Source organism: Oculina patagonica, chromosome 5 (assembly GCF_052425735.1).
Source record: "Oculina patagonica isolate OP01 chromosome 5, crgOcupat, whole genome shotgun sequence".
NCBI classification, from domain to species: Eukaryota; Metazoa; Cnidaria; class Anthozoa; order Scleractinia; family Oculinidae; genus Oculina; species Oculina patagonica.
Genome location: NC_135762.1, coordinates 23,256,863 through 23,272,054, shown reverse-complemented (window position 1 = coordinate 23,272,054; position 15,192 = coordinate 23,256,863). Strand labels below are relative to the sequence as shown.

General features: G+C 39.4%; 3 protein-coding genes across 5 annotated transcripts in view; 2 read left to right on the top strand and 1 right to left on the bottom strand.

Moving 5' to 3' along the window:
- The window catches only part of LOC144653371 (synapsin-2-like), a 67,900-nt gene that overhangs the window by 26,688 nt on the left and 26,020 nt on the right, over positions 1–15,192 (bottom strand). The gene's annotated exons all lie outside the window — the stretch shown is intronic.
- Positions 3,178–5,769, top strand: LOC144653374 (metalloproteinase inhibitor 4-like). The gene is made up of 2 exons (XM_078513350.1): positions 3,178–3,644; positions 5,150–5,769. Exons 1-2 carry the CDS (start codon positions 3,509–3,511, stop codon positions 5,698–5,700), a joined length of 687 nt encoding a protein of 228 aa, XP_078369476.1. The 5' UTR covers positions 3,178–3,508; the 3' UTR covers positions 5,701–5,769.
- Positions 7,520–14,032, top strand: LOC144653379 (metalloproteinase inhibitor 3-like). Its single transcript, XM_078513357.1, has 2 exons — positions 7,520–7,700; positions 13,266–14,032. Exons 1-2 carry the CDS (start codon positions 7,592–7,594, stop codon positions 13,793–13,795), a joined length of 639 nt encoding a protein of 212 aa, XP_078369483.1. The 5' UTR covers positions 7,520–7,591; the 3' UTR covers positions 13,796–14,032.

Here is a 15,192-nt window from a genome sequence, read left to right as displayed (position 1 = left end):
AGTCACTGTCTGGTACTGGCAAATTGTTAGGGCGACCTGACAAAATGCTTTGTGTTGATCTGCAATGGACTAGCATTACATCCATTGGGGGCAGCGTTACTCGAGGGTCTCAATGGGGTTAACCGTTAGCCGTAAAATGGCCAAAAATTTAGCCGTTAGGCGTAAAAAATGAAAAATTTTAACCTTAAGCCGTAAAATGTGTTAACCGTAAAAATCGGTCAGTGATTATAAATAACCCAAACTAGTTCACTTCATCGTCCCAAAAATGGTCCAAAGACCTAAAATACGTTTTTCAATAATGGAAATTGATTTTTAACTATTAAAAACAATGAAAATTAACTTTTAACTTCTGTTAACCGTAATGGAAATAAATTAACCGTTAGCCGTAAAAAGGCCAAAATTTTAACCGTTAACCGTAAAAGCCACCATCCCATTGAGACCCTCTTACTTCTACTGTTGAACGAGCGACCACCGAAAACGTCAAGCTTTTATGTGTCTAACAAACATAATGGTCAAATAAGGGTAGCAAGGTGTCTCGTTACGTGAAGTGGCCACTTATCGGACTTTTTTTTAAAAAAAATAAATAGAAAATCTCAAACCATAGTACTTCGCTTAGAATGTGGTCGCGGTCGCCTACGAGCAGTGGGAGCTTAGCTTACGAAAGGCTCCGATTATATTGTTTTGACTGGGAACCATTTGGTGTTTTAGAAAATTGGTCGGGGCGGCTCGACTGTTGATTTGTGTCACAGAAATCGAGTAAAATCGGCATTAATTAGCTAACTGACATAGTAGGATTATTGACTGGAACGGTCATGATGCCTCTGACTAGTTAAATTCCTGGTTTTAACCAGATAGGCCAATAACTTTGTAAAGGGTTCAACCTAAGCTCTTTACAGTACAGTTCGAGATAAGAATGGCGCCTTCTTCTTCTTCCTCATTATGTTTGAATGAGGCTTTCTGTGGAAATTTAGTGAGTATTTCTGACTGCCGGGCATTTAGCGCATTTGAGACCGTGCCCGGCAGTCTGATCACAGATCTTCTAAGTGTGGAGAAAGAAGCGGTTTTATGGTATGTGTAAGCACGAAAAATTCGTTCGTCGAATGTTAAGTTCTGCTTATTGATTGTGATCTAAAAAGCTCATGTTTCATAAATCCAGTTTACGAAAAACACTCTTAACAACTGAAATAAATATACATTAAGCAATTAGGGATTTAACTTGTTTTTTCTGCAGTCGCGGAATTTTAATTTACGTGGGAACGTGAAAAAATTCTGTCTTGCTTCATTCCTTCAAGTCCACTGAAGACAATTTTTTCCAAAATTCCCATTTTTTGAATTCTGGTAGACATTAGTTGTGCAACACGACGAAACGTGATGCAGTAGAGAATTCCATGCATAATCGGATAACCTCCATCAAATTAAGGGTCATAAGGCAAAGCTTTAGTGATCATTGAAATGCTATAACGTAAATTTCAAATCCTTTATTTTGAATTTTTAGCTTATGTAGTCTTTAAGTCTTCGTTAATCTGATAACAGTACAGTGACAGCATCTTTTTGAGCGCCTCATTTTTATAAATACCCTAACAAGGATTTGTCTCATTTTACTTTAAAAACCTACAACGATGCACAAATGAGTGATTTAAAACTAAACAATGACCCTTAAATGACTCGTAAGATTAATTACTTTTATTTGACAGAAAACTGTTAACATTTAACGCGTTATTAGCTAGAAAAAAAGAAGAACTGCGGATGAACAATTAAAAATGTTTTTCAGGAAAAGAAACGAAGACACCGTGTGATTTCTTGTTATTATGCAAATTTACTTGTTCTTTTGTAGTATTAGTGGGGGGGGGGGGGTGGGGGGGGGGGGTTAGGAAAATACCCAGGGACGTTGCTCAAGGGGCCGGATGTGTTCACGTCCGGGCTCCAGGGGGACCCCCATGCTAAAGGGGGATGCTTGTCGGAAAATTTGAAGGGGATCAATCTGGGCGTGGTTAATTTTTTTAAACCCAAAAAGATCCCATTCTAAAACATACAGACACATAAAGGCTTTAGTCACTTACAAAGACGTTGTTATTGAATGCTTATATCTACGAACAAATTAATAAAGATTTAATGCCCGAACCTTTTTGCATAGAGTCCGCTTGAAAGCTCGTTGGCGTGTTTATAGTGGGTATAAGAAAGGAGCAAGGCATGAAAAGAGGATTAAGGTTTTTTCGCCTTCTTTACAAACCAAACAAGAAAAGGTCTACATCTTATCGTATTCTTCCAGACAAAACGGTATTTTAAGTATGCGATCCAAACGCGTAAAGATAATTTTACTCATGATCTCATAACTTCCGCTTTTTCGCCACTTGGCTAAAGATTGCGAAAGCGGTTTTTCACTTGTAAAATAAAGTGAACATGCAGTTCCCAAGGCGTTTATTGTAAGCGACTTGTCGTTGAAATCAATCGTGTGTCGTATTTGGAGAAGCCATTAAACATGATAACACAGCGGTGACAGTCGAATTGCCGCTTCTTCAATTCGATCCTCTGCGACTGATATCAGGGGGGGGGGGGGGGAGGGGGTGGGGTTAACCTGTAATGCAGGAGTATTTTGAGAGAGCGAGCTCCATTAGGATTTGGAAAGCAGAGAAGGCTTGGGATGAGAAGAAAAAAGCGGCCAGAGGAGAAGGAGTGAGACTGAGAGGTGAGGGGGAAAGGACTGGAAAATACTTGTTTTTCTTTCCACCCTCTTCAGCTGTCGTTCTCTGGAGTTTTGACTCCAGGATGGTGGCCAAATACGCAATCGCCCACGACACCACTGCAGGCTGGGGGAATCCTTCCGAAAAACTGCTAGGTGGTGGCGCGCCTTACTCTGTGCGAGACCATGGAATGCTATTTTTACAGCCCTGTGTGAGACTAAGCTCGTGTTCTATTAGCTCCGACCATTTCATAAAAAGGTAAACCCCGTTGTCGAACCTAGTGACTCATCAGGCCGCAGCTTATCCTGACTTCAGTAGCAAGAAGCGACTGGGAGTATTTCCACTTCTCCATGGATGGGACGCTAGTCCATAGCAGGTTTACCCCCAGCAGTAAACTCGCCGGTACACATTCATACACCTGGGTAGAGAGAAGCACTATGAGAGTAAAGTGTCTTGCCCAATAACACAACGCAGTGCCGCTCCTTTCGATCCGGAGTCCGGCGCGTCGAGCGTCAACCATTGGACCACCACGCCTTCTAATAAGTCCTACTAAGTTAGAGCTACTGGCCTTATCCCCCACACGGGGGCAAGGAACTAAGCAGAAGTTAGAGCTAATTCAACGCACATCCGTCACGTGACGACTGCGTGATACGTGAACAAGGACAGGAAGTACACACCTGACCTAATGATGTCAGTCTCTGACGTCATTTCACAGTCTTCGCCGTAAATAAATAGCAGTTTCACCTTACTTTTCTAACAAATATATGAAACTCTTTCGGAGTACTTTTTAACAAAGTTTTAAGATCCATTGGGTAAGACAAAACAGAATGAATTCGATTATCTGTTGTGTTGCTGTTCTGTTCAGTGCTGTGACTATGGCGTATACTACCGATGAAGAGGCCCGCAGTGAAAAGGCATACTACTTGAGGCATCCGCAAGAACGGTTCTGTTTGGCAGATTTTGGTGAGTCAGAAAATATTTTGTCTTGACGCAATTTCACAAGATACTCGCTGATAAAAACTGTTGTCTGCGAAAACGATGTACTTTTCTCAAAAAGCAACGAAGAGCACAAACGGTAACATCAGTTTGAATATGCATGACCTCTGCTTGTAAACATGATCGGATTAACGAGGGGTGCGTGAATAGGAAGACGACATATCGCAGGGAACAACTCTATGAGGAATATCTTCAAGCTCTGCGCTCTTTCATTTATTCCTTCGTTGCTACCTTATTACATGAAATTTTCGCGACACGTTAATTTCGCGAATTTCGCGATTCGAAAAAAATCGCGAAATTAAAGTGACGCGAACAATAAGTGTCGCGAACATTACATGACGCGAAAATTAAGTGACTCACATTATGTCAATAAATAAGACAAATAAGTTTAGTGCCACTGAAGGAAGGAATTATAAATCTAAATGTATGTTGTCGTCAATTGAAACAAGAACAATGACTCATGCACTTACAAGCATAACCTACTTGTAGACATTAACTGCTCTGTTGTAGCTATTGCCGAGATTTAGTCCCACCCTTGCTTTTTTGTTTATTTTGACTTTATTTTTTCAAAAATGAAGTCCTTTTTAAAGGAAATGTAAATTGTGTCTTACTCAAAAACGCAAAATTAAAGTGATTTAAAATACAAAATTTTCGCAAAATCGCGAAATTAACGTGTCGCGAAAATTTCATGTAATAAGGTATTTTACTCATTGCAATTCAGTTCGTTTCATCAGGGGCTAGTCTTATTGACATTCTTGTGAGTGATAAGAAACTTACTACATGCGAATTACGGAAGTGGGAGATTTCGACACCCAAGACAGGCCGGAAACGATTGATTTCAACAACACGATTCGATTTCCGCACTGTTCTCTCGCACCGGTCTTCCCTCCTTCACGAGAAAATACAGCCCGACACGATCACGGGCTCATTTCCCCAACATGGCTAGCCCATACATCCACACAGATGACATCAAACTTTTCTGTGAATCACAAGAGTGGAGAGCCAAATGGAATCTAATTTGTTTCTATACATTCAACGAGATATTCACCTAAACGTAAGCTAAAATACCTAAAGCAACAAGCAAAACAACTCCAATTGAATCCGGAGTGCGAGCAAAACGGTTCTGAATCACTGTTTTAACCGCTTCCCGGAGGTTTAAGGGCCAACATCGGAAATTTTCGGGAAAACTTTTATTCAACTTCGTAAGTCTTCGGGTCAACTTCGGAAATCTTCAGAAGAATTCGGGTCGACTTCGAAAATCTTCGGAAGAAGTCGGGTTTACTTCTCAGCAGTCAACGGTCAACTTCGAAAATCTTTGAATGACTTCGTAGCTCTAACTTGAATTTAAAGAATTAAAAGTAGTCGTAGGAAGCACAAATTGGGATTAATTGTACTGCTCTCATCCAAACAGAATCCAGTAATTTTGTTGAGCGTACTATAAGCGGCTAAAACTGTTTCTTTTTTGTTCTTAGCGGTTCGCGCCATAGTCCTGCCAGGGAATCAAACAACGGAAGGGTACAAACTCAACCGCGTGTACGATCTAAAAATCCTGAAAGTCTACAAAGGAAGGGACAAGCTTCATAATCGCACCGAAGACATTAGAGCCAACGGTGAAAACTTTACCGCCAACGGTGAAATTGGTTTCTTCGCAAAAGCCTACACTGTTGCAGTGGCGCTTAAAAGCAGCATCAAGTACCTCCTCGCTGGCAGCATTAAGATGGAGAAAATTCAGCTGAATTCAGGCAGTTGGATACAACCGTGGCCAAAAGTCACTTTGGCACAGCGCGCAGGAATCCGCGGGATTTATGCCCAAAATTGTCAGTGCCAGATCACGCCTTGCTTCGGGATACCCGGCTGTGATCAGCTGCTCAAAGGATGCAACGTATATCAATACGAGCTGCACGAGTTTTATCACGGTTGTGAATGGCTTTATTCTTACTGTTTGAAAAACAGCGAGGCAACCGCATGCTCCTGGCACGAAACCGCTGCCTACAAGAACTGCATGAACCCGGGATTGCCTTAAAAGGAATTTGTAATGTGTTTACCAAGTAAAACGATGAATAAACTTGCCAAGTAGGCAGCATTTGCATTTTCTGGTTGTTGTCAGCTTTTCTATCTTATTCACGTAAGCGAGATCTTGCGATTTGCTATGCATAACGAAAGGGTAATGTCACATTTGAATCGACGTGAATTTTTATGAAAAAGAAGCTTAGGGACACACGCTATCAAATAGATCACTTCAGCACGAAGTAGTAGTCTATTAATTTTGGTGTTCTTCTATTAAAATCTTCATTTTCCCTATTTATTTTAAATCCCCTAATACCTCCCTTTTTACTACTTCAAACGCAACTTATAAGTCTTAAAAAAAATAAACATTTGCGGCACCTTCCACTCAAAACCTGGTAATCGATAGCATGAGACATCGAAGAGATAATGAGAAAAATAGTGCTAAAACGTATGAAAAATACAGTCTTCACTGTTAATTTTGGAACAACCATTCTCGTGTTTTAAATGCCTAACTGAAAAATTTGTTTCAACCATCACAAATTATTAATTCTTACAATGCTTTTAATACTTTCACACGCAAAACAGAGCCTCTGGTCTAGTTTAAGCCATTCGAATATCATCTATTATATGTATGAAATTTAGCAGGCTTTTTACAATTATGCGAGTCGTCTTGGCAGACTTAAAAAACAGTCGATACCATTATTTAAGCTGTCGCATCTTCAGGCAAAAATGAAGAAAAGATTTCATGTCACCCTTTGGTTTCTGACTTAAAATACGTATTATTTTGTTAATTTTGTAAAGCTGTTGTTGTGAAATAAGTCGAAATAAACAGCCAATAAAGTAACTGCTATTTTTACCGCTTTTTGCAATATATACTTTTAGCCACACGACATGATCATGTTACTAAAAGCCATGTCTATTTTTCCGAATATTTTCCAGCGTAAACAATTAGTCAACTTCTACAGAACTTATGGGTGTAATGTTGTTTTAATCGTTGTCTCGACTTATATACACTGCGGTAAACTTTTTAATATTTTGTCTAGACTTTTTCACAGTTTGTCCGTTTTTCAATTCACAAACTAGACATTGTGTAACATTTTAGTCTTTTGCTAAAGAAGTACGTTGAACAGCTATCATTTGTTTCTTTAGATCGTTATAGGGACTGATGTGTTGTTTTTGATACCTTTGCTTAATAGGGACCCTGTTTAAAGCTATTGCTCGAGTAACTCCCAGTTATCCGTAATGCAAATCGACACAGAACCTTTAGCAATTATGCAAGTAATGATGCCTATTTAACGCGATTTGGTCAACAATTAACGGATTTCCTCAATTATAATTAAAATCTCCTTAATAAAAGAGGATTTTATTCTTTAAAGAATATATATCTAGGGTGGAAAAAACCGGAAAATCCCATAAACCCAATCAAAATATTTTCGTTATTACTATAATTATAATTACTATATGTGTGTGTTATGAAGGGTGTGTTATAAGGTTTGAAGGAACATGTTTGCCGCATGGGCACACCTCTTTAACACGATGGAGGACCCCGTTGAATCTCGTCATCAACAAATTAAACTCTTTTGGATCTTTTTCCCCACTTTTCTCCTTCTTTAAATGCAATGTTTCTTTTCTGAATCCGTGTAATGCTCTCAGGTAATCGTAAATTGCTGTTAACTCGCGTTTTTATTTTTGAAGGGCGCGGCGCGGCGCGGCGCGGCGCGGCCCAGCGTGGCGGGCGCCAAGAGCCGGAGCTGCTCGGCCGGTCCGATTTCAAGCTTTAAACTCAGCTGGCTTCACGCTGGCATGGGTTGCTATATAAGCAGCGAGACACAGCAATCGGTCTTTACAATCTTGAGTGCGCGATCGTAGGACGTTTGAGAGCCAAAAAATACTGCGAAGCAACAAAGATGTCCCGAGTGTTTCTTGTTGTTATATTGCTGGGAGTCGTGGCTTCAAGCGAGGCGTGCTCGTGCCTTGAGAGACATCCCCAGGAAGTTTTCTGTCAAGCGCATTTTGGTAAGTTAAATTGGACGGCTCTTTTCAGAAAGGATCTGTTCAAATAGCTTGGCAGGCATATGTCTCAGTGGAGAACTCGTAGTCGGTTTTATGTTGATAAGCTTTACAGTCTGAGAAATCCTAAGAGGAGTCTAGAAGAGAGAAATATGTTTCGAACTACCGCGATTTAACAGTTTTACATCGTTTTGGAAGTTGTTTTAAGGGCGTCGAACGTGTATAAAAGACATGATGTCTTATTCTTTTCGTTGTCGATAAGCTCCAAACTAAACTAAATCGAAAGCAGTTATCTACACCGTTTTCATTCCGATATCTGTTACAGACCTTATTTTAAAGTCTCTATTCAAACTAAAATGTAGTAACTATTGATAACTGCGAAATCTGGAGCATTCATTTTACTATTACACTCTGCTCAACTTGCTCAGGCCACACGAGTGCGTCTCACGAGAAATTGCCAAGGAGACAAAAGGAATATTTCTTGTAAAGTTCTTTCGCCATATTCTGAAACTCAAACTTCGAATGTGAAACGCCATCTACATTCTTTATGGCAATTCATTTTTATTGGAGCGTTGAGGCCGAGCAAGGCTTAAATAATAAGAACATGCTCCTAACGTATCTCCTAAGTTTGAAGTTTTCGATAAGAACTTTCTTTAAAATGTTTGTTGTGAGGTGATAGATACTTGTTTAGTAAGATTTCAGCCTTTGTTCAAAATTCAGCCTGGAGCCAAAAAAATTATCATCTTACAGTAAACTGGACGTGTACATGTACAATTTAAATCCGTTTCGGAACGGTTTGCTACAATGCCACCTTGTTTTCGAAATTAAAAAAAACACTCACACAAAACACTTCAACAACATTTTCAGACTCAAATCCTCTAAACTTTAAGAACGCATTTCAGACGAACGGCTCCCAAAACACACGTTCTTTTATATATAAATAAATAAAATAGTTCAATAAAAGAAGTATTTTATCAGATTATCGCAGCGAAACCAGTATGCCTAGACATAGGATTAGAAATTCAAATTTGTTTTCTTTTTAAAACAAGTCCGGCTCCGTCAACAGAATGGTATAAAATGAACTACGACCCATATACTAAGAAGTCATTATTATAGATTATGTACAAAACAATTGTTACTTATAGCGGGGGATTGGTAAATCATGATTCATCTTATTTTCAAGGTAACTTTTTGGTTGAAATGCGCGCGCGTTTCGTCGAAGATTTCTGTTTGTGCTTTTTCTTTGTTGCTAATTTGCGTGACCGCCTTGATTGAGAATCGCTGATCAATCAAATTCGGCGAAAAGTGCCCGTTTTAAATTTGAGGAAAGTTTAAGCTTTGATGTTAAAAGCTCAGAGCACATCAATCCAGCAAACGCGACTCAACTGTTTAAAATTTAAACCATGTAAACACACAATTTATAGATTGTGAAGGGTCCTAGCGTTTTGCATTCTTTGTGGAAATCGTCATGAACGGAAATATTTATTATTGCTGAAAATATCCTCACTTTAGCACCCATTATCACTGTTAGACACGCTTTTTAGACGCTTGGACGGAAAATGTACTTGCTATTTTCTGCTTAAACTTTTCCGTCTTTGGCGCCGAGCGTCATCTCATGCCGTGCGCGGGAAAATGAGCCCGCGATCAAACCTCCGAAAGAGGACGGGAACCGGAAATCAAGTTCAGGCACGTCAATCAGGCGAACAAGTTCCGTATCTGGGAAAGATTGATCCACATTTGAATTCTTCTTACAATAGCATTACGTCTTCAGGCAGACGTGTGATGAGAATTTAGAAAACCATCAACTAGAAAATATAATGTGGCTAGGAGATCTCTAGTCTCCCTCGCAGCCGTGTTTAGTGTCGTCGATCGTCACGCAAAATTCCTCCCCAATTTTGCGTGACGACACCAAAAACGGCTGCGAGGGAGACTAGGAGATCTCTGATAGAGCCTGCTTTCTTTTTTCTATTTAGAGGTCTAAACTGCCAACGCAAAGTAAAGAAGCTGGTATTTCGACCAGCGCTTCTCCTTTTCTTGCTATGTATTTATTTATTTCGGGTCAAATGAACACTCAAATGAACGTTCTGCGTTGTACAATCACAAAGTGAAACGCCTACTGCATTTGAAAGACAAATTTAAGCGTAATAAAAGAAGCATTTGATAAGATTATCGCCACACAGCAGTATGCCTAGACGAAGGATTAGAAAGAAACTATTTTAATTTGCATTTTGTGTGGAAATCCTAATGCACGGAAATATTTGCATTAATAATTAAAATATCGCCACTTTACCATAAGCCGCTTGACCGGAAAAAACTACTTGTTTGGTTCAATAAAAAAATAAATCCAATTTTTTGAGGCACATGAAAGCCCTTGCTCTGCTCACCGTAAAATCACACGCTCTCAGTCCTCCAAAACAAGAGGAATAGAGAACTGCAGAACACTTTTTTGGTCAAGTTCTCCTTAATTAAAGTATTTGGAGAGATGCATTATTTTATGACAAAAATATTGCAAGTGCCTTTTTACGATTTTCGATTAAGTGAACTTTAACTGTATTAGAAAGAAAAGAACCACTAAAAGAAGCATTTCAAAAGATTATCGGAATAGAACAGTACTCTCGGCATGCCTAAAAGAGGGATTAGTAATTCAAATTTGTTTTCTTTTTACAAAGTCCGGCTCCGTCGAATGGTATGGCATGGCTTCAGCGATGAACTACGACCTAAACACTCGGCAGTGATTAGCACTGAATAACTACAAAACAAAAACTATTACATGCGCGGAGGCGTTGGTACATAGCGACTTATTTCTATTTAATTAAGGGTTTGTCTGTGAAGGTGCCCGCTTCGTTGTTGACAATAGAAAAGCAAAAACGCGCGGACATTTCGTATGCCATTTCTGAGCTTTCTGTTACTTACGTTCTAGCCTGCGAACAGGCTCCCGAGTGGGGTCACTCGAGCAAAGCGAGCGGCGAAGGCTTCTTACGTGCGAAATAAGTACCCTTGATTGTCATATTACTTAATATTTACAAACTTAAGGAGAAATTCGGTAATTAGTAAAATTCGTGTCACGAAAATGGAGATGAAATGCTTCTTTGAAGTTGAAATTCTGAAATTAATTGCTCAAGACACCGAGATTAACTGTTCAAATTGTGACCTAGTTAATTTGAATTGAAACTCCACAATTTACAGATAGTAAAAAGAAACTATTTTGCATTTTAAGTGGTGTTCTTCATGTACGGAAATCTAATTTACATTATCGTTGGAATTATCCCCACTTTACCACCAATTATCGTGGGACACGTACTTGAGCCTCTTGGCCGGAAAAATGTTGTTAAAACATGTATCCGGTTTAACAACGTACGTGTAATTTAACACGCGCTCAAGCATCCCAAATAGGGGGACTGAACCCGAGATGCTGCGGAAATACAGTTTACGCATATCAGTTGGAGAGACAAATGGTGCTTTTTGGCAAATCCTCGCTGAAGCGCAAGGAAATTTCAATGATTTTTAAAACTTTTGGCATTTTACGATCATCAAGTAAAACGTTAACAGCATTGGAAAGAATAAAACCACTTACAGAAGTATTTGATAAGATTATCGCAACCCACTAGTATGCAAAACATACCTAGATGCAGATTAGAAATTAAATTTTGTTTCCTTGGTAAAACGATTTAGAAGTGTCCAGCTCAATAGAGTGGCATGGTATGGCTCGGCTATGAACTACGACCCAGACACTAAAAACTCAATATGATTCGATAAGTACGAAACAATTGTTATACTTGTCGAAACAGATCGGCACAACATGTTTCATCGCCATTTCGGGTTTTCTTCTGGGTAAAACGTATACCGTTTGCACTTTGTTTCTCGTCTACGTTGTATCTCCTGCCTGAGTGACTGCCGTAATTGTGGAAAATATTTACACAGTTTAATCCCGTAATTAGTAAACTCGTGTCACGAAAACGGACGATAAACGTTCCTTTGAAATTGCATACAGTTGAAGTTCTGAAATGAAAAGCTCTGAATTAACTGGACAAAATGTTATTCCGTTAATTTGGATCGAAATCCCACAATTTATAGATTGCCAGAAAGAAATCGTTTTTCATTCTACGTGGTAATCCTCATACACAAAATATTTATATCCCCACTTCACAACCAATTATCACCATGGGACATGTACTTCAGCCACTTAGTCGGAAAAAAGTTAAAAATACATCCGGTTTTTCCATGCACGTGCAACTCAGTACCCGATCACGGCCGTGGAAATGAGCCCACGCTCATGCCACTTTTGTGCGTCTCAGCTGAAATGTGTTCCAATATCCTTTGTATTGAGTTTGAACCTCAATCACGTTTTCTAATGAGAAATGATACTAGCGCCTGAAAAAATTATTCGGTGGTTCTTTTAACGGCAAGCAATAATTTGTTACAAGCTGAAAATCTGTCATGCTGATTTTTAGAGCATTGCCTATTTATTACTGCGCTACTCTTCCTTCAAAAAGGCGCCTTCAGGGCATGTTGTGTATCAACGTCTTTTGACGAATACGGCAGGCTCCGAGAATTCTCGACCAGGTAGCATTGATTCCGACCGAAAACAGTTCGCTACTTCACCGAGGAGCTGTAAACTGCTCCTGGGTTGCATATTAAGGTTAACTCTTAATATGCTGAAATTACTAAAACAAACGTTTTTTAACTGTTTAATTGATTTTTGGGCGCTACGGTGCTAAATGTCTCTAAACTTTGCTAGAAATGCACTTTCTCACACTGCGGTAAGATTTTGATGAAGTTTGCATGTAAAAAAGTGCAATATTTTACTTTGACGCATGCGCATGCGCATATGCCAAAATTTTGATTTTTTTTGCGAAATCGTTTCGATTTTTCCCTTAATAATAATAATAATAATAATAATAATAATAATAATAATAATAATAATAATAATAATTATTATTATTTTTTAGCGCAATACATTGTGTTGACGTTTGCTGGCGTAATTAATGTCTTAATTATCTCAAATTAGACTACGTTCTTATTTAAACTCCCTTGCTCCTTTCCTTTTCGTTTTTCTCTGCTTTATTATTCTCTCTACCTTCTAATCTGTGTATCCCTTCTTCTGGCCTGAAAAGTTTTGATCCTTATCAATGGAAAAGCCTGAAAAGGAGACCATGATCGAGTACGGGTATATTGGCCTGTTTTACCACCAATTTTACACCAAAACGTGATCAAGTTTTTTTGCGATTAGCTCTGTCAGAATGCAGTCAATACATATGTATTCAAAATAGACGTCCTGTGGAAAGATCTATCCAACCTCTATAAGTTGCACATCACAAGATTCTGCAGACACAAGTGGTTGAATGGCCATTCCTCCAAATGCCGGAAAAATCCGGGTTTAGCATAATAATAGCCTGCGTTGCAGACGCACTATACCGGGGTTTTGTTCGTCTGCAACGCAGGCTAGCATAATAACGGTCAATAGAAGATTAAGAACCGACATAGAATTGTGCATCACTTTTCAAAAAAAAATATAATAGTAACGAAAACAGTAATTCACCATGAAATCTTCTTTATCTCTCCTGTGTTTAGCGGTTCGTGCAAAGGTTCTCTCTCAGCAAGAAAACGACAAAAATTTCACTCGCATCTTCGATCTACGAATCCTGAAAACATTCAAAGGAGCCTGGAGACTAAACCAGACCGGAAGTGTTCAGGTGTACGGCTCCCGACATCGCAGTCTGTTGGCCAGGGCTTACACTACTACATTCCATTCCCTGTGTGGCGTATCGCTGGAAAACGACAAAGTGTATCTCATTACTGGGCGCATCTGGAAAGGAAAACTTCAGCTGAATCTATGCAATTGGAACCAGGAGTGGTCTGAAATTTCGCTGCGGCAACGCATCGGTGTCAAACGCTTCTATGGTGAAAACTGCAAGTGCCAGATATCACCGTGCTATATCCAGCACTGTGAAAAGCTCAAGGGGTGTGGCCGGTCTTCTGGAATCCACACAAACGGCTGCGAATGGCGTCATTCCTACTGCCTTGTGAATTCTGAGAGAACCGCATGCTCGTGGCGCGAGACCGCTGAGTACAAGAACTGCACGACCAAGGCGATGCCTTAAGAACTATACATGTGAAAAACGGTGATGTGGCTGATTTGTAATTTTCGTGTTAAATAACAAGGACTAGAAATAATTCAAGGGACACTGACTTATCTACGGCATAATTTAATCAACTGTCTATCGCAGTCCCCGATCAAACTTTAAGCCAGTTATTGTACACATAGTTTTACATTTAATTCTGTAGATGAAATACTACAAAGTGGCCATTAAAATGAAAGCTAACGAGCAGTAGCTTTATGTGGTTTCGTTGGTTTTTCAGTATTTTGCAAAATAAATTTTGGGATGTTTTCAAGTTTGGACTTGGACACATTTAAGATCCGTCTGAAAACCCATCAATTATGGTTTGGAATTGATCAGTATAGACAGGAGCCCATAGGTCTCCTGGTGTAGAACAGTTCTCTATACAAGAAAGGAACCTAATGTATTTTGTAAGCGAGGATGTCGAGGATGGAAACGGTTCACAAGTTATCGTCTGGCACCACCGAATTTGCTACATGGAATTTCTTTTACAAATTGTTTTATCATCCATGTAATGACAACTACACTCAATTTAAAAGCTTGAAAGAGGGTTAGACATGCTTCACCATGACATTATGCACACTCGTCAGTTAGGTTTTTGCCAAAACCAAAACAATATCATGTGGGGTGGGTAAAAATCTTGTTAAATTAGAGGGATCGATTTAACCGCAAATGAGCGTCTTTTTCTTTTATCACGGTGGTGTGTCATATTGGTTCTCGCAAATTTCGATTTCGAGTTTTCTCCCTTTTAGTAATTTTCCAAAGCTAACTTTTTTTTTTCGACCCAAGAACTCTTCTCCTTTGCGCATCAATGACAAAGAGAAGAAATCTGAAACAGAATCTGCTCTCGTTGTACATGGTTTACGACTGAAGCAATGAAAACTCATCTGATTGGTTACACTTGAGTAGAAGCGATTCCCCAAAGTAACCACATGTACGAAGGCTAAGCGTAACGTAGACGACGTAGGAAGGGAAATGAGTCTTCTGTCTTGTGGAGCTTGTTCGAGCGACACACCCATATCTGTCTCAGTCTAAACTAGTAAACTAATCGAAATAGGAACTCTGAATTCTGCTCGCAGGCTAGTCACCTCCTACGCAAGAGGTACGCAGGAGCTTTTTGGACTCGTCACGCAATCTTTCCCCTATGAAGACTGCGTGACAAGCTCAAAGAATTGCAGCGTCAAGGCCAAATCATAGCCGCTCCATTTTTCTCAACGCTTAAAGAACATACGCTCAACTGTTTTAGGAAAACAGAAAGGCTGGGAACAATCTAAAAAGGTCCTATAATTATTAATAGTGAGGATTTTGCTTTCGGTTCTGTATAACAATCGATCTTTTTTGTGGTTACTTTCGAGGAATCACTTCTGTTCGGGGGAGCT

Excerpts from the sequence above, each read along its gene's own strand:
- LOC144653374 (XM_078513350.1), top strand. The coding sequence starts at position 3,509 with ATGAATTCGATTATCTGTTGTGTTGCTGTTCTGTTCAGTGCTGTGACT. Across the intron at positions 3,645-5,149 it reads GTTCTGTTTGGCAGATTTTG|CGGTTCGCGCCATAGTCCTG; the intron begins GTGAGTCAGAAA and ends TTTTGTTCTTAG.
- LOC144653379 (XM_078513357.1), top strand. The coding sequence starts at position 7,592 with ATGTCCCGAGTGTTTCTTGTTGTTATATTGCTGGGAGTCGTGGCTTCA. Across the intron at positions 7,701-13,265 it reads TTTCTGTCAAGCGCATTTTG|CGGTTCGTGCAAAGGTTCTC; the intron begins GTAAGTTAAATT and ends TCCTGTGTTTAG.